Source organism: Mesitornis unicolor, unplaced genomic scaffold (genome assembly GCF_000695765.1).
Source record: "Mesitornis unicolor isolate BGI_N332 unplaced genomic scaffold, ASM69576v1 scaffold44997, whole genome shotgun sequence".
NCBI classification, from domain to species: domain Eukaryota; kingdom Metazoa; phylum Chordata; class Aves; order Mesitornithiformes; family Mesitornithidae; genus Mesitornis; species Mesitornis unicolor.
In genome coordinates, this window is record NW_010197950.1 from 1 (window position 1) to 18,542 (window position 18,542).

General features: G+C 45.3%; 1 protein-coding gene across 1 annotated transcript; it reads left to right on the plus strand.

Annotated features, from left to right (window-relative positions):
- Positions 1 to 9: 9 nt before the first annotated feature.
- On the plus strand, positions 10 to 3,918 carry LOC104544177 (metal transporter CNNM2-like). Its single transcript, XM_010188967.1, has 2 exons — positions 10 to 969; positions 3,703 to 3,918. Exons 1-2 carry the CDS (start codon positions 58 to 60, stop codon positions 3,772 to 3,774), a joined length of 984 nt encoding a protein of 327 aa, XP_010187269.1. The 5' UTR covers positions 10 to 57; the 3' UTR covers positions 3,775 to 3,918.
- Positions 3,919 to 18,542: the final 14,624 nt, after the last annotated feature.

Consider the following 18,542-nt stretch of genomic DNA (forward strand, 5'->3'; position numbering starts at 1 on the left):
GGACCCCCGCCCTGGGGTGAGACTACCTGGATCTACCACGATGGCGAGGACACCAAAATGATCGTGGGGGAGGAGAAGAAGTTCCTGCTGCCCTTCTGGCTGCAGGTCATCTTCATCTCGCTCCTTCTCTGCCTCTCAGGCATGTTCAGTGGCCTCAACCTGGGCCTCATGGCCCTGGACCCCATGGAGCTGCGCATCGTGCAGAACTGTGGCACGGACAAAGAGAAGAACTACGCGAAGCGCATTGAGCCTGTGCGGCGCCAGGGCAACTACCTACTCTGCTCCCTCCTGCTGGGCAATGTCCTGGTCAACACCACGCTTACCATCCTGCTGGACGACATTGCCGGCTCTGGGCTGGTGGCCGTGGTGGTCTCCACCATCGGTATCGTCATCTTCGGCGAGATCGTGCCGCAGGCCATTTGCTCTCGGCACGGCCTGGCCGTGGGCGCCAACACCATCTTCCTCACCAAGTTTTTCATGATGATGACCTTCCCGGCCTCCTACCCCGTCAGCAAGTTGCTGGACTGTGTCCTGGGTCAGGAGATCGGCACGGTCTATAACCGTGAGAAGTTGTTGGAGATGCTGCGGGTCACCGACCCTTATAATGACTTAGTCAAGGAGGAGCTCAACATTATCCAAGGAGCCCTGGAGCTGCGCACCAAGACGGTGGAGGACGTGATGACTCCCCTCAAAGACTGCTTTATGATTGCTGCCGAGGCTGTGCTTGACTTCAACACTATGTCTGAGATCATGGAGCGTGGTTATACTCGCATCCCCGTTTTCGAGGGTGACCGCTCCAACATTGTGGACCTGCTCTTCGTTAAGGACCTGGCTTTTGTGGACCCTGATGACTGCACCCCGCTCAAGACCATCACCCGCTTCTACAACCACCCACTGCACTTTGTCTTCAATGACACCAAGCTCGATGCCATGCTGGAGGAGTTCAAAAAAGGTGGTCTTGTGCCTGTGGTGGGGGCGTGGGGGTGCTGCTCGGTGGTGGTGAGCATCAGCAAGCTGGCCAGGGAGGCGAGTGAGCTCTGCGGAGAGGTTCCCTTGGGTTCCTGCTTGCGGAGGGGTTGGGGAAGGCGCATTCAGGGCAGAGAGCGGCCTGTGTTTAAGTATCTGCCGGCTCTGCCTGTTCGCTGGGCCAGAAAGCTGATACGCGGCTGGTATGTGCCCCCGGCCGCTTTTCCCCACTGCACTGGGATGTATGTGTGGGCACGGTGCCAAGCAAGGTTGTTTTCTTTCTTGCTTTTTCCACTCATCTGTCTGTTATAGTGAGAGCCGCTGACGGGAATCCGCACCCGTTCCTTGGCCGTGTCTTCTGGGTGCTTTTTCAGCTGGCCTGACAGCGTGGAGTGGGTGGGCTGCTCGGGGAGGCCACCCGTATCTTTCAGGCTTAGTGTGCGCGCACGTGCTGAGATAAACAAGGCATTGGAGCTCCATTCATAGGCTCAGCCGCCCGACCTCGGCTCTGTGCTCGCCTTCCAGTTATTTTCATTGTTGTTGTTTTGATCTTGTAACTCATAAGTAGTTTCAGGGTCTTAACGTATATTTGAAAGCACCTGTTGGTGCTGCACTTCAGAGTTACCGGTCCTTTCCCCTGGGCTTCCCTCTGCCCCCAGGACCACAGGATCGGCAGAGACGTCGCCCTTCCACCTCTCTGGTGTAGCTTGCGTATGAGTTGCATCAGAAAGGGACTGAGGCTTTCCGGCCCCGTCTTAATTGTCGGAGGTGTTGTCCCGACAAATGCATCTTAATTCCTGTTGTAATCTTTTGCTCGCAAAACTTTTAAAAATCTGTTCCTCTCTGCAGATCATATAATAGCGCTGTATGGCCTGTGCAGGGAAGTGCTTTCAAAGAAGTAGTAAAGTGACATTTCAAACAGATTGGGTGCGTAGACTCCCTTGCTGGAAAACTGAAGGCAGTGGGAATGCCATGGAGCTGATCGGACCCAGGGAGATCCAGTCAAAGTCCCAGGGAGGTGATCTGGCTGGAAGAGGAGATCTGTACAACTGCACTTACCCCACAGTTCAGCTAACAGGGAGCATTACAAGAACATTGAAAATAACTTTGTAAATTGGTGAATGGTCTTTCTGGGTAATAAACTGAAATTAAAGTAGGAATTTAAGGTGCTGTTTTGTCCACATGCTGAGCTTCGACAGCATGGCATTTGATCTTTTTCTTTCTGCTTAACTCAATTTTGGGGATTTGGAGGGTTACCCCGTCGGTTTCCTCATCTTTATTTCATCTTCATGGATAGAAGGTGAACAGGCTCCTGCTTTTTACTGACGAGTGCAGGAGTGATTTTCTTAATCTCTTTCTGCCTCCGTGTAGTGATGGGCAAATCTTGCTTGGGCTTTTGGAGCAGAGGTGAGGGAGAGCCTCCCTTAGCTGTGGTTTCTGCACTGTGGGATCTGCAGCTCGGGTCTGGGAAGCTCAGTTATGTCACTTAACTGTTGGTTGGCATGTGCAGATGTAGGGTGCCCCCCCGCCTCCATGATTCAGACTCCAGGTAGCATGATGGGGCTTTTCATGTAGGAACACTGGTGTTTTTTCTAGTTTTGTTTGTAGCAATGTGTCTGAAGAAACAAATTCTGTGTTGGTCACTTTATTTCCCCTGTCTGAAAGAGATGAAATGTACTCCTGTGTATTAACATAGGAGTCCTTTTATTTAATAGCTGGGAGAATTAGGTGCGCATTTTAATCCTGCAAGTGTGGCTAAGCCAAATATGCCCCCTTAAAGTTCCTGAAACTTGTGCTTAAAATAGGCTGCTTAACAATTCTGGGTGGCTTGGGAGGTGCAGACCAGAGATTGCTTTCCCTGGTACCCAGAGGACTTCCCTTGCCTGCACAGGGAAACATCTCAGTAGCACAAGTTTAGGATGGCTTTGTAATGTGTGTGTTCCCTCTGGAGATCTCTGTGTCCTGGAGTAGTCTCTGTATCTGCGAATGAATTCATGCTAGTTTGATCATACTTAAATGTTTACTCCAGGGAAGCTATGCTGGTTGGTTTGTATTGACAAGCCCTGCTGTCGGGACCAGCTCTGTCCTAACTGTTTTCTCTTTAAAAAGTGCAGATATGGTGGAAATAAATGGCTTCCTTTGTGTCCTTTGAAATGAATGTAAATAACTGATAGCTTGATCTGGCATAGCATGGTGTCTTTTGCAAGAGTTCTTCAAACTTTCTTCTTCAGAGCAACCTTGCCAAATTCCCGTGAGAATTTACAAATTAAGGGTGAGAATCAAATTGCATGTTGCTCTCTGGTAGAGAGTCAAAAATAAATAGGCCTACAGTTTTTAATCATTCCCTTCCCACCACATTGACCTTCTGCCACAGTGGGTTTGCTTCAAAACTCATGCGGGTATCTTTTTGTCCACCTAGGTCCCTGCTACCGCCGGTGAGTGCTCCAGGCAGCTCGTGTGGTAGTGCTGTCAGTTGAACAATTTAATCAGTTTAAGGAGAGAGGCCTGCTTTCTTTAACAAGTTTGGTAATTAGCTGGGTAGGTGGGGTTTGAACCTCCCTTTTTGGACAGGATCAAAATATTCTTAAGCTAAACACGGGCTGGAGGCTTAGGAGGAGGAGATTAAAAGCCAAGCATGGCAATATAGATGTCCCTATGCTGTTGTAGAAGATGAAATGGGTGGTTCTGTACTTTTTCTGGTGCTTAGGCTGTAGAGCTGGAGGATTTGGTGGTCAGCCTAATGTTCTTTGCTCACCATTGCAAAATAAGTATCTGTTTCACTTCTATGCTGCCAGGCAAGAAACTTAGTTTTAAGAGAGCTGCAGCACATTCTTACTCTCCTTGTTGCTCTAATCTCTCGAAGTATGAATAAACATGATTTCTGAAACAGTCTGCGAAAAAGCTTCTCTTTTAAGAAGCATCGTTTACTTAATAAATAAATAAGTAGCTTTTGAAAGAGGAGAAATTTTCTGTTCCTATTGACAGACCTTAAGCCTCTACCAGCAATGTCAAATCTGTTACCTACAGGTTGAGCAGGCTGGGTGTTTCACTTACTTGAATTCAATCATTCAAATTTAATGCAGTGAAGTATAAGGTACCCTTTATGCTGGCCTAGGAAATGACCCGCCTGACTTTGCTCAGCACCAAGAGGTGTCGCATTTGAAATAAGCCTGCTCCTGACTAATCTGATGTTGCTGTAATGGGGAGCAAGGCACTACCTGCTCCAGGATCGATTTGTGTCCTGGCTCCTAAGCTGCAGCAGGGACCAGTCTCCACTGGTCTCCTTTCTCTAGTTGACAAGTGTGTGGGCTTGTGTTTTTGTTGGGTTTTTTTCCCCCCCATTTTTGACAGTTTTCCTAGGTCTCTGCTCAAATGCTCTCTGGCACTTGCTCTTGGTGTTTTTCACAGGCAGATCGCTGCATGTGTGAGCCTAAATGCAAAGCGTTCTATTTCTAGCTCCCTGCCTGCCAGAGCTATAAGCATTCAGCTTGAAAAGCCTTGTGTTGTAATACTGATATTTTCACATTGGCCCACTTTCTACGAGCCATTGTACCACAGCTTTGCTGGTGGCCTGGATGGCTTCAGAGGGCAGCAGTTTGTCAGTCGGAACCTTCCTTTTCAGAGGTCTTTGAGTCATATGTTCTGATCTTATTTATGTCTATCTCCACTATTATGTTATACTAAAGATCAGAGTTAATAACCTGTTACAAAGCAGTCACAGCAACTGCGTGTAGCAATTCTGAGCTCTTGTTTTCTGAATCACGTGGCAGCCTTGAGAAAATTTCTAGATTCCTTATTAAAATCACCTCCAACTGCACCTTAAAAGATTTTTCTTTCCTAAAAACATTGTCAGATTTAACTTGATGATATTCTCTTCATACTCTGTTGACCTTGTATTGTCTGTTTTTAACAGAGTGTATATTTGGTGGCTATATTTACTGTGGACATAGGACCTGGAGAAAAACTGCCCCCGTTTCTTTTCTAGTTCCTTTTTCCCCTCCAAAGAAAACCAAGCCCCAGCAACCTGAAACCCAAACCCCTTTTCAGGGAGCAGAGGAGATTACCTAGACTGACTTACTCCTCTTCTGAGCCCATAGATCCTCTTTTCGGAAGCGGGTAGCACAGCAAGTGATTGGTAGCCCAGGGTTCTACATTACTGTTGTTGGTCTGAGGGTTTTTATTCTGTTACCAGGTCACTTACCTTTCTGGTACTGGTCTAACCCAGGCTTGTTAGGTGTCGTCTTCTTTCCCTTTCAGAGTTTATGGGTTCCCATCCCGCTGAATCTGAGTCCAGACTTCCCATGAATAACCTTTATTTAATGGATCTGAATGCTCATTTTCCAGTTTATCTGACAGGTTGTCTGTCTCTAGAGCCACTTTTCTGTGTAAGCCTGTGACTGCAGAATTACCAGAAACTGGAAGAAATGACATAAATCCCTTCTGGGATTATCAAAGGCATGTAAAACTCCTTGGAAAACAACATCATTTTTTAAGGCTGCTTGGCTATCAAAAGGTGCCTCCTCTGATCCTTTTGGAGAAATTAATATAAGGAGAAAGGTGTTGAGGAGGTCCAGCATGGAGACTTCTTTGTGCGAAAAGCGTAGGGGAGTGGTAGGTGGGAGGGAATTTGGGACCAAGATACAGAAGAACTTAGCATGATGTGCATGCAGATTTGTTCCCTGAACCAAAACTGTGTGTGTGGGGGGGAGTTGCCTCGTGACAAACTGCTTTTTGGCTGTCCAGCAGTGTAGACCCGCAGGTACTGTGCTGCCAGGAGCTCTGCTGGCCTCGGAGAGCTCCCGGGGGATGCGTGCTCATTCCGTGGAGAGCAGCGGATGTGGGTTACCAGGCAGCTCTCCTGCTGGTGTGGAGGGGGAGGCGTCGAGGGGAATGCATCGGGGAACTGCTCCAGTTCTTCCTGCGCTCCCCACTGTGAGGCTTTTTCAGGGACCAGGAGAGGAAGAGATGCTGCTGGAGAGCAGCAGAGCTTCTGCACCCTGTCCTTGGTGAGGGGCACAGGTGGAGGCTCTGCTCTGCTGCTGAGAGAAGAAAACGACATGGGGTTCAGGTGGGTGGGAGGGAGAGGAGTACGTGAGTGAAATGGCTTCAGCAGTAGAGGATTTAATGTGACGCTTGTGTTGGGTATGATTCTTGGGTTGCATTTTAACTGACTGCTAGCAACTCTTGCCATTCAGCAAAGACAAGAAGTTGCCTTTTCCTACCTCAGCTGTTTGCTAAGTTAGCAAACTCTTTGCTGCTGGTGGGATTGAATTCCACCACAAGTGAACCACGTTCCTATCTGCTTTCTCTGTGTCTGTAAAGGTTATCTGTAATAGGCACAGATGTAAACTTCAGGTCACTGTGCAGCCAGCAGCATTTCGCAGCCAATTTTGGAGTAGGGAGAACAGGCAGAACATCAACTTCTAAGCAAATTCAGTTGTGCAGAAAAATGATCAGGTAGTTTAACCATTGCATTGTATTCTTCCAGGGCTGAGGGCTTTTGAGTTTCAGCATTTATCTGGCAACATGAGTTTCTGAGGAGCAGAACACTTTCTTGGCGAACTTCAGTTGACTCTCAGGGTGCAAAACCAATGACAGTGAATCCTCTGTGGTAGTGCGTGTCTGACAATGGCTGTGGCTGCTCAGAGAAAGTATGAGAAAAGAGCAGATCTATTTTGTTCGCCATGGAAGCTTACTGATCTCATCAGGCTGCAATTCAGGAAGTTTTGGAACTAAAGATACTGCCTTTATTAAATAGCCCTAGATGCCGATTTCTGTGAGTGTATGAACCTCTTCCACATAGACAAACAGCAGTGATATCTTCTGTCAGTAGCTTTGTAGCACCAACGTCAGAAAGAGGTGAATCTAAAGGTTGCATTGCTGATTGTAGGTAGATTTTGTTTTGGCAGGCTGCAATGCCGCTCTAGCTGGTAATTGAGGAAATGAGGGAATTAGCCACCTCACAATTCATACATGTTATGAGTCCCAGTCGTCTCCCTGCTTTATTGAAGGGCTCATTATAGTGAGTGGGAGTATGAGGGGTGGATTGGAGTGGTTACTAAGTCACTTAGCTTGGACCATCTGCTCATCTTTCTGATGTTAACTGATGTCAGATTTTGTCTTGCTCACTTGGAGGGCAGACATTCTAGTGCACAGGAATCAAAACCTGGAGAATTTGAAGTTTCACTGCTTCACTTCTGCTAAACGCTTTGCGATGTATGCTTAATATTAAGAGTCATAAGTGAGTTTTACAGCTGCCTAGGCACTGTCAAGTAAGCCTAGAATGAGAGGAATGGCCAAGCCGTGTGTTGAATGAGTCTATATCTCATCCTGCCTTGCTTTTTCCATTAATACTTAACAAGAGCTCACTTTTTCATTAGCTATGTGCCTCTTCAGAGCTGGGTGCAATTGCCAGTCTAGGTAGACCAGTTGCACTTACAGTATTGAGTGCCTCCCAATTCCACTAATGGAGCTTGTAAAATTAGCCCTCAACATAAGAGTACTGCACTCCTCTGAACCGTACCGTGGTGAGCATGACCTGGCACTCTTGTTAATTTGACAAGGTCCTGAAATACAGCCTTCAAGCTACAAATAGGAGAGTAAATACTTGGTGCTGATGTACTACAGCCAACACCACATGGCTGACAGTCCCAGATCAGCTTGTTGATCCAGCCTGGCTCCTGCCGGGGTCACCGAGTCATTTCAGGACTATCTAGTGATGGGTTTTGCTTCACTTTTTCTGTGGTTATATGCTGTTGAAAAAAGATGCATAAATCTGTCATTAACCTTCTTCTGATGGAATCCACATTTTCCCTTGGCCCAGGAGTCAGGATGGCCCAATAGTTGCTGGCAGAAGCAGCAGCGCTGGAAATAAACTAGGGCTAGATTTGACGAACACCTGTGAGAAGGGCATGACAAGTAAAGCCCGTTAAGGAATTATAAGGGGTAGAGATGACCAAGTCACTCCACTGCATATCTTACAGAGAGGCAGGTGTAGGGAGGAGAAAGGGATGGCCTGGAACAGGTAAGTTGAGAAGCCCCTTGGTGTCCTAAATGGCTTTTTGTACAACGTGGAGTAATAAATGTCTGATTCTTCAAAGCATATTGTTACAAATTCAGGTAGAGCAACTGAAGTCTGCTAAAAGATTTCCTATAGCTTCTCAAAAAAAAAACCAAAACCACAAAAAACCCCCAAACCATTAATGTGATGTCTCCTGGACATGCAACTGTACTGTCTTCCGCAGAGTGGACTTGGAAGAACCAAGTCCCTGCTTAAGGCTGCAGTATCAGAAAGGTGTATAGCAGAGAGATGCCTCTCAGAGCAGAGCCCATCATGCTTGCAGAGGAACTGGACATTATTTTGATGTGTCTCTGGTGTTGCATGTACCTGGTGTGCTTAACACAGTGGCTGGCTCAGCTTATCTTTCCATTCCTCGTCATCAGTAGCAAAGGCTTTGATTCTTTCTAAACTTGTCTCTTGAGTCTTTCCTATTCTGTCCTCCTTTACCCAAAAGTGCTCTCTTCCCTGTTTTTGGTTCTGTCTGTAGTAGCTTTCCACTCTGGAGAGTCCTGACTTAGGGGCCCTTGGAGACCATCAAGATATTGTTCTTGTGTTTTGTGTTAAAATTACTTGCGAGCCTTCCATAATTTGGTAGGCAGCCAGTTTTCACTGAACAGAATAATAATTTCCAGGATTTGTTACACTTCTGTGTTGTCAATGGGGCATCATATGCGCTGTCTTTGGCAGTTGTGTTATTCCAGTGCTCAACCTGTGAGTGCAAGAGTTGTTTATTTGCCTGGGTTGGCTGACACGTTGGAAGTTAGGATTCTTACATGGGTGTTTGTGGTTATTTTTGAGATTTAAAAACATCACTGAGTCTTGCTCGTTACCTACTGGTGATGATATTTGCTTGAGAGGACTAGTGAAAGAATACTAGAAATGCAAATTGTCTTGTAACCACGTTGTCTTAAAATACCCAAGTCCTAGACTGAACAGAAACCTCAAGGCTAAGAAAGCTTGGGTGAATGGGACTTGCTGTCTCTGTACTGAAGCATTTTGCTTGTAAATGTAGTTGGGTACAAAAATGTCAGTGTTTAAATATGAAGCAACAGCCCTTCTCATCAAGGAATTGTACTTTGAAGGGCAGGGTAAGTGTGATGCCTGTCAATCTGGGAACTGAAACCTGATGATTATTGAGGCCTCAGGAGTTAAAAGTTAACGTGATTCTGCCGCGGTTACTAATTAACCAAGCAAGAGCTTTGCTCCAGCCAAAGGAGCCGGGGCCAGAAGATGAGCACATACATTTAGTCCAAAAGATCTGTACAGTTGTGTTTCTGTCATGCTTTCCATTGAGATTGCACCATTCTTTTGCTGGCAGTCCTAAAAGGATCCTCTCTTCAGATGAGAGAGGTGGTGTAATGTTGCTCTCTGGTCTGTGAACCGTGCCGTCAAGACCAGGCTCCTGCTTGCTTGAGGTTCTCTCCCACGGCCATTGTGAATAGAAGTTAGTTTTGTTTTTTCTTAATAGTGAGTTTTTTATAGTGTTATAATCTCCTACAGTGATGTGACAGAGCCATCCATGACGGTTCATCTTTGTGGGGGTCATCAAGGCTTTATTTTCTTCACTTCTCCGTGGGTAATAAGGGCAACAGAATGCTGACTCTGCCTTAGTTGGACACTCTGCTGCTAGCAAACAGTTTTAAGAAGGATCTTGCCATTTCTGGTTTCCTTCCAGTACTCCACCTCCTGCTTTCAGAAGATTGTCCTGCCTGCCCTTTGCACTGGGGAGTTCGAAGTACAGCCCTTGGCCAAAAGTGAGCCTGCAGGACCCCTTTCCATGCAACAGTTATGTGAGGACAAGGATAATCAGTTGCCCACTTTTATTGCTTGTGAATGGCTTGTCAGCAATTCTAGTCTCTGACAAAAGGAAGAAAACCTTCCACTGGTGTGAACTTTTTTCTTGATTAAAACCTGGCACTAAAGCAGGTGTGGCTGTGGGCTTTAGGCAAGCTGCAGGCTTAGTTCTTCCTCTCTAGCCAACTATGGCTCTTACGGTTACAATTTCCATACACAGCAATTGCAGCCAGGGGCCTTCAGTTGATACTGCAGGGCATCTAGTAAGAGGCTCCAGTTAAATTTTGTACCAGTTAAGGTAGACTTGAGTTGTGACTTGAAGCTCTAACTTGAGCTCCAAGGGATGTCTCTAAATTTTTGCTTCAAGATGGATAAATTAATATGTTATGTTTTGCTATGTGAATTTATGTGTTAGTTTCCCCTCTGACCCAGTGTAACTGAAGTGTGTGTACAGGTAAAGCTTTTTGAGTTTCAGCTTTTATTTTAGTGTCTTGATGTGGGGAGGGGGAGGAAACGTCTCTCAAGATACCATTTTTATGAAGACTTGCAGACCGGAGTAAGGGATGCCTCACTGGAGGCTGGAGCAGTGGTCCTGTGAGTAGTTCACTGTATGGACTACGTAGTTGTAGTGGTATGGGACTTATGCCGCTCTACAGATGCGATCTGATCTTTGTGGCATGCTGGTTCCCTGCTCTCATGGGGAATAACTTTTATCTTCTCATTGATATTCTAGTTTGCCTGGAGCCTTTTGGAGTGGTTAGGCTTGAAAACACTGATAACTCCACAGTTAAATTCAAGGACTCCACACTGCTCACTGGGGTTATTTTTTTTCTTCTCTAAATGTTGAAGAATTGCTTGTGCTATGTGAATAGGATTTCTCCCAAGGAAATCAAAATCCCAATCAAAATCACTGTCTCTCTTAAAATCCCATCCAGTGTACTTTAGACTCAACATCAGCTACTAAAAGTTTGAGTGGTCACTTGCAAGAGAAAAGAGAGACTTTCTTGGACAGTGTAGAAGAAAGCCTGCTTCTGTTCCTTCTCTACTGGTGTACTTGTGTTTTCATGTGACCCTTACAGAGATCACCGCATGCTTAAAGCTTTATTCCATTTCCATATGATGGAGCCTGCCTCTCTGTCATGATCAGGAGTGACAGTTTTGTAGGTCTTTCTGTGTGGTGGACCAAGGCCCAGGGGGGATTACGATCACTAACGTGGCATTGCTTTGCCAGTAGCTGCCTGGTTTAATCCAGCTCATGTTGTGTTGTCTGAAGGCTCCCAAGGAGAACCTGGAAATGAAGTTGTGCAGCTCAGGCAGTCTCAGTGGGGGGTGAAGCTTCCCAACGTGGGAATCGCCTGAAGGCAGACCTTGCAGTGAAAAACTACATTACCTACATCATGGATGCAGTCTACAGGCAAAAACTACAGCAGTCTGGTGCTTGATGCCAATCGCAGGGTGAGCGAACCTGTGCGTGCAGTTGTAATGTGTGAAGTGAATGTGCAAGCAAATACAGTGGCTTTCTTTTTTCCTGCAGTGCTCCTGGGGGTAAGAGTGGGGACGAAGGTTTCCCTGTTCTGTGTGATGCTCCAGATGGAGATCCCCATCTCTCCTTCTCTCTGCAGGGACACACCTGCTGCATATAGCACGAGAGGTCCACCAGGAGAGCTCTGATGTCAGTGGCTCTGATCTGTTAGTGTTTTTGTTTGGGTTTTGGTGTTTTGTTTTTGTTTTTTTTTTACTTTCCAGAACAGCTGTTTTGAATTTTCCAATCTTTGCTGTAATCTTTGAACGCACTTTCATTTTTCTATGACAGAGAGACTAGGGAAGACACACATACATTTCAGTGTTGAGGGCCTTTTCATTTCTGATTCCTGGCCTGAAAACTGGGTTTAAGCTTGTTGCTTCCCTACTGTTTGGACATGGTCCAGTGGTAAGAGGCTTTAATACATTTCTTCTTTGCACATCATCAACTTCGCATCTTCCAATAAGGAATATCTGGAATATCTTAATCCAATTCAAATCGGTAAATTAACAAAATGCCTCTTATTTCCCAAGTTTATATTGATGATGCTCTGTAGTTTGCCATTTTCCGCCACTGTCCAATTAATCTCTAGTTGAAACACACTTGGAAGTATTGAGGGCTGCATCCAGGCACCCTGCTTTCTGCTTGCGTCGACCTCCTGATCAGTAGAAAGAGCTGGATGCCTTGAGAAGAGCTTCAAATGCTGTAAGGAGGGTGCTGAGCAAAGAGCCGCTGTGAGGAGGAGTAATTCTTGCTGTGGTAATAATACTTATGAACAGTTATCCTAACAAGAGGAATTCTCATCTTTCAGTTAGTGTATTCCATGGCTTTGGGAGTGACTGGGATATGAAAAATATGAAGATATGATTGAATGCAAAAGATCTTTGCAGATACGAACAGGTTATTTTTTAACCTCATAAAACTCAGTTTAATGCATAGAGGAGATTTAATTTTCCTATTCCTGTTTGTTTGTTTCCTCCGAAATGGAAATATGACCCAAGGAAACCAAGGACATAACTGCTTCAAGTGAGTTGAGAGTTAGACAAGGATGAAGTGGAGGGTTCGAACTTTTGGCTTTCCTAGTGCTGTCCCAGTTGCAGATAGGCTGTGGTACCTTCTCCTTGTGCTTCAGTCACTTTGCTCTAGAATGAGGACTAATTTATGTTCCCTTCCCTTGTATCAGCTGAATGATCTTGTGGGAGCCAGTATGTTTCAGGTTTTGTCCTGTAATTTAAGGTATATAATGGGAGTTTAGTTTAATCTTCATGTAATAGCTTCTTTGCATGATGATTGCTACTTTCTTCAGACTGACAGTCCCTCCAGTGTCTCAGATTTCGTTTCTTTTGCCCTGAGGTCCTTGGCTGCCTATGTCTTTATGTAGTGTTTTCTCTCTCCTTTCTTCTAACCAGTGTGTAGTTGTCTGTTGGCAGAAGGTGATGAAAACCAGAGAGTAGGAGGCAGTAGCAACAGGTGAGATGAGGCCATCCACTACACAGTTGTGTAAAAGGCACAGTGAAGGTGAATGGCCCAGTGGTTGATGCTTTGTTCTGTGTAGTTTTATGGGTATTAAAAATGCTTCTGTAAAGTTCATTGTCAGGTGCTTTCTAACCTCTTACTGGCATAGAGGGTTTTAAACTGTTGGGTTTGGGTTTTTTATTTCCCTTACTGTGTCAGAGGTGCCATTTATCCTTTTGTCCTATGCTGCTTGCTTTTTGTTTTCAGATTATTTTAAAGTTTAGGATTTATTATGAACTAAATATTTCTTCTGTTTTTTGGGGACTGAAAGCCTAGTAGGCAAGTGTTGAAGTGTCACGCCTGTTATTGCCTAAATTCCCAGTTTTGAGGAAGTAGCAACATGCAAGTAGCCGTCCTCTTTTCTTGTCGGTGACAAGGCGGTAACCAACGCATGACTGAAATCCTTGGCTCCCTCATGGCCAGGAAGCCTGAAGCTCTATTCCTGGAGCAGCTGGAAAGTTCTTGCACCATGGACAGGTCAGCTACACTGGAGACAACGGTGTTCCTCATCGCCATCCCTTCCAAGGAGTCTTGAGCAGGCTGGGTAAGGGGGATGCAGTGGCATACATCTAAGTCTGTTATCACTGCTGGTGAAATTTGGGATGAAAGGGATGGCTCAGTTGGGCTTTCTCCCTTTTTCTGTGTGTGATGTTGCGATGTGAGGAAGTAGCAGCCCACGAACCTGCTATTTGTCAACAGTTATGAGGTATGCTGTCTGTCCTTTTGGTAGTCCAGCCCTGGAGTGGTACAGGAACCTCCTCAGTGTGCCACTCGCTCTGTCCTGCTTTTTCTGAGTGTGTTGGCAGAGGCTGGATTCTGTCACATCTCTGATGGTTTTGTTGTGCCCATGTTTACATCAGGGTCTGGGCTGGACTCTGCTCTGACACAGAATTGAAAAAGCCTGTGTCCTGTTGATACCACTATCACTGCGTCTCTTCACACTTCCGTTAACGACTGATGTCTGATTAAAGTACCTGCTACTGCAGAACCTCAGAGTTGGAATCGCAATCAAGGGCACCATTGTGTTGTGCTGGCATGAAGAGCTTTGCTGCAGTTGCGATCATGTTGATCTGTCCGTCTCCATCCTGGTTCTTTATTGTCCTCTTTGATGTAGGAGGGAGGAACAGAGTGGAGGAGCTGAGAATTCTGCTGCTTGTCCCATACATTAAATGGATGTGAGTGAAACAATGAAGACACGGTGCCTTTTCTTGCTACCAGAAATGACAGAAATAGATTTCTGGTTTCAGAGAAAATTACTTTTCCTTAATTTTTAATCCCTTTGTGTTGGAACAGAGAGATGAGAGGAGTGATGGTAGGACGAGGTAGGGCAGCCTTTGAAGGCTGCGCAAGGAAGAGATGGGAGTGTCGCAACCTTTGAGTTGTTAACCTTGTGAAAGTCGCATGGGTGATGTCTCATTGCCCTTGCCCCAACGCATGCACATTTTTACCTGTGACATACCAAGCAAATTGCCTTCTGCCTCAGAGATGGCCACGGGTTGTTAAACCTGTTTGGCTTCGAGGCAGTCATTCTGGGGATTCTCCTTATCTGCACGTGTGAGGGTCAGGAGGCCCGAAAAGCCACCCTCCTCTTCCCATGTCTGATGTCTGCTTGGCAGGACCACTGCTTAAGGCAAAAGCTCTGGTGTTGGGTGAGGGTTTTTAGTAAGTGCTTGCAAAAGTAGTGTTGTATCATCCCTCCAGGGTCAGGTAAAGGAGCTGAGGTGCTTGTGGGGAAATTGGCAGCCGTGACTGTACAAGCCAGTGACTTCTCACAATAGGGAGGGTGCTTGAGTACAACATTTGAAGATCTTATTAGAGAAGAAATTGAACGTTAAACTAGTTTTTCAGTTTGATTTAAAATTTGATAGTAAATTTAAGCCAATTGTCACGTGTTTCCTAAGTTTTCCCTATCAGAATAACCTGTTTTTAACATAACTACATTAGTGTCCATCACAGTGCTGACTTAGCATGAGGAAACAGTTTATCTGCATCAAGTACACATAGATGCATCTTGGCAGTGATCATGTTTCTTGGTATTTAGCACATCTGTAGCAGGTGACAATAATACTGAAAAAACATTTCTGTTTGCCTCTATTTTTTTCTTTTTTTTCCTTTTCTTCCAGCTATTGCAATCTCCTGCAAGACTGAGACAAGCCTGAGGATGGGGGTGGTCATGGAGAATGCAGAAGCCCTGGAAAGAGAGGGAAAGTGAGAGAACTGCACTTGTTCGGTGCATGGGAGAAGATTAAAGCATAAAAATACAGAAAATAAACACTATCATAGAAAAATAGGGGGAAAAAAAAGTAGGAAGGGTAAAGCCTACTGATGAGGATAATCGCAGAAGCATCGGACCTCCCTCTGCTGCTCCTGTCACAGCTAAATGGGTCCTGTCTTGTTTGTGCTTGCCTGTGTTTTTGGCGAGTCTCAGTGATCCATTGATGTGACTAAAACAGGTGCCACATAGACACAGGCAGACGAGCTTTCTTCTTGCTGTTCCACCAAAGGATGTGACTCATTGCTGAAGTGATGGTTCATTTAGCAAAGCAGTTAAACTAAAAGTATGAAAATTGTCAGGGTTTCCAGTGATAACTATTTCCTTTGGATATTTTTTGTGTTATGGACACAGCAAGGAAACTTCACTGTGGGCACTGGTCTGTTAGGAATTGACTTGTAGTCTTACATTTAATTTATGTGAGCCTAGTAATGCAGATCACTGCTTGGTAGTGGAAGTTGAGCTAGATTTGAACCTATGGAAGGTTATTGACTTGATCTTTTAATCTGTCAGCTCATTCTTCACTCCTGTTTTCTGTTTGGTAGTTTTGAGATGTTTTTGGAAAGGGTGCTGGGAAAACTTGCAAACATTTTTCAAACAAAAGATGGTTTGTCTTCATGGCTGGGAGGGTTTATTTAGACACTTACTCTGAAATTTTGTTGTTTGGAAAACTGAAGTTCTTAGAAGTTAGATGGCCTTGGCTTTCTTTGTTCTTTCTTCTGTCTCAGACATCTGTATCAGCTCTCTCACCGAGCTCTTTATCTTACTTGGCTTTTCCGTGGATGCCTGGAGGCCTTGGCTCACATTCTCAAGAGTGTCCACTGGTTCAAGAAGCCATCACTGCTATCAAATTACCTTGACAGCTGTTGTCCCATTTCATATTTGCCATCCCCTCCCCCTGGCTCCCTTGTGATTTTTGGCAGAAGCTGTGGCTATTGAGCAATAAAACTTGGATCTGAGAATCCTGTTGCTGGTGGGAAAATGAGATGAGAGCATACTAGTTAATGCCTTGCAACTTGACTTCTTGCTGATGTATAACCAGTAGCATCTTTGTTTAAAAACAAAACCTACCACTGGCTACTCCATTTGTGGATCAAGTGTTTACTGATCCACATTTACTGTTCATCTGGAGTTGTGCGATAGGTGCTGGTCTCCTAAAATAGCATCCTCTGTGTCAAGATGTATATGACAAGACAGTCTCTCTACTTGGAGTCCTATGCAAAACAGCTAAAATTCTGGTGTTAATGCAAGTGATCCCATAAAGGGCACAACTGACTTTGTCTTCATGTTAGTTTTGCTGATGGTCCTGCCTCTGCTTAACCTGGATAGAGCTCCTGTAGTACCATTTGGTAGACATTAAATATTACCCTGTGAGAAGCAATTGGTCTTGCTTTGGTTTGAATTAACAAAACATAGAGATAATGTTGAGGCCTCTTCTTTTGTGTGTGGGGAGCTCGTTGCCTTTCTTTAAAATCCAACTATAAACCACTTCTGGCAACTGATGGAAATGGTGATGATCTTGGGACCAGCCATCAGAACAGAGCTGCCTTTTCCGTAAACCTCTCCTTTGAAGATGTTTTGTGTTTCCTCTGTCAGTTGTTTGAGAAGTTGGCTGATGCATGGCATGCTTTAATCTCTACTGATCGTTCCTCTTGTCCCTGTTGGAACATGTCAGCAACTAAGTTTTGTGTAACATACTGGAAAAATTAGGAAGGAAGGAAGGAGCAGATCTTAATTGGAAAGATGACTGATAGAAAACAATTAATGAATCCAGAGCACTCAGTTCTGAGGAACGCATATAGAAAAAGCATATAAAAAAATTCTTTTGCTTGCAATGTGTATGATTTACTATCTGATAACATCAGTGTGAAATGTAAAGCTTGTAAAAGTCTGGATCAGACCAGCCTTAATGCATGTCTTACAGCTCCTAAATTACTGTGCCAGAGGGGGAAGACTAGACTCCTACTGAAACACGTGCTGCGGCTGTTCTGTGTGTGTCTGCAAAGAAGGGTATTTTAAGCAGTTGGTGAATGGTTCTGGTGTGTGTGGAGTGAAATCATGACTCTGGTCTGTGGCCGTAAATTTGAGGGCTGGCACCTCAGGTCTCCATCCTGTTAGAAGCTGGTGGATTGTGGCACATGATGTGGCCTCCGCATCACAGATGCTGTGGAGTTCTCCTGGGCTGTGCTGAGGAAGAGCGGGGGATATAGTGCGACCAGCTGTGAAGTCAAGGAGGGAAACTCAGAAAGCCTAGAGCCAAAGATGATGTCCCCTAACTTTGAAAAATCACAATTACATCAGGATTACCCACTGGAAAAGAAACAGAAATAAAGCAGAGAATGGATTACATCTAGGTGAAAAATACATGACATGTCACTCCCCTAGCTGTAACACTTGAGTTGCAGGCCGGGATGCACGTCTTTTCTGTTGACATGTGGGTAAATAACTTTTTACTGACTATTATTTCCCCCCATCTGAAGAAAAACAAAAAAAACACTCGGAAGGCCTCAGTTTAGTGTACAGTTGATTAAAGCTTTTTTTTTGTTGTTCCCAAGAAAAAAGGTGACAATTTATCCTCCCTGCCCCGCATCCCTTGCTATCCTGGCATTTAACATGGGTTTAAACAAGGTGCTCCTTGGTCCGGTCTCTCTATGGAGATCGCAGAAAGCGCTGGAAGGCTTGAGCTTCCTGCGATCCCTGGCACGTCTTCCGTTACGCAGCTACGGTTATTGTAGCAGTAGGGGACTTGTTAGTTTTCCAACTGCAGTTCCCAGCGAACGTGTCCGCTCTGCGGTGTAGACTTCTGCACATTTGGTGTTAAAATACTTCTATAGCTTTCAGGCATCTTGCATTTCAAATATGGGTGGAGAAGCAAGCGTTGGCCTTCAAGGCAGGGGTTTCAAAGCTTTTTGATATCAAAGGCCATGTTGACAACTTGGCAAGCACTTGTGGGCCCAAGTGTTTAGATCTTTAGGATAGGAGATGACTTGCTGCAGGCGCTGGAAAGGATGTTTTACATTGTTTAAATGTATTGTCAGGTGTGGGATGCCCTTTCTCTGCAATGTGGCTGCTGAAACCTCTTCTTTCATGCTAGGCCTGGCTTACTTTCCCATCAGCCAGAGAGGGGGTTAAGTTGCTGTTACAGTCTGCTCCAGCTTGTGTCTTGTTGTCTGATCTTTTCTGCTTAAACCCACTTTTGTGAGGAATCCCAGCTCTGACCACTCTGCTGCAGCGCCGTGGCTGTGCAGGGTGGAAGGGCACTTTTGGGGAGTGTATTGAGCTGGGCCGGCAGGTTGCAGGAGGGAGGAAGCGTCTCAGCTGGGTGTCCTTCGTAGCCCTCTCCCCGGTGTGGGAAGCAGGTAGGGTTCGGCAGAGCCAGGAAAGCAGCCGGTTCTGGCAGGGCAGAGCTTGTC

Coding starts and splice junctions, on each gene's coding strand:
- LOC104544177 (XM_010188967.1), top strand. CDS start 58: ATGATCGTGGGGGAGGAGAAGAAGTTCCTGCTGCCCTTCTGGCTGCAG. Junction 970..3,702: donor AAGGTGGTCTTGTGCCTGTG/GTGGGGGCGTGG, acceptor TTTGGTGGTCAG/CCTAATGTTCTTTGCTCACC.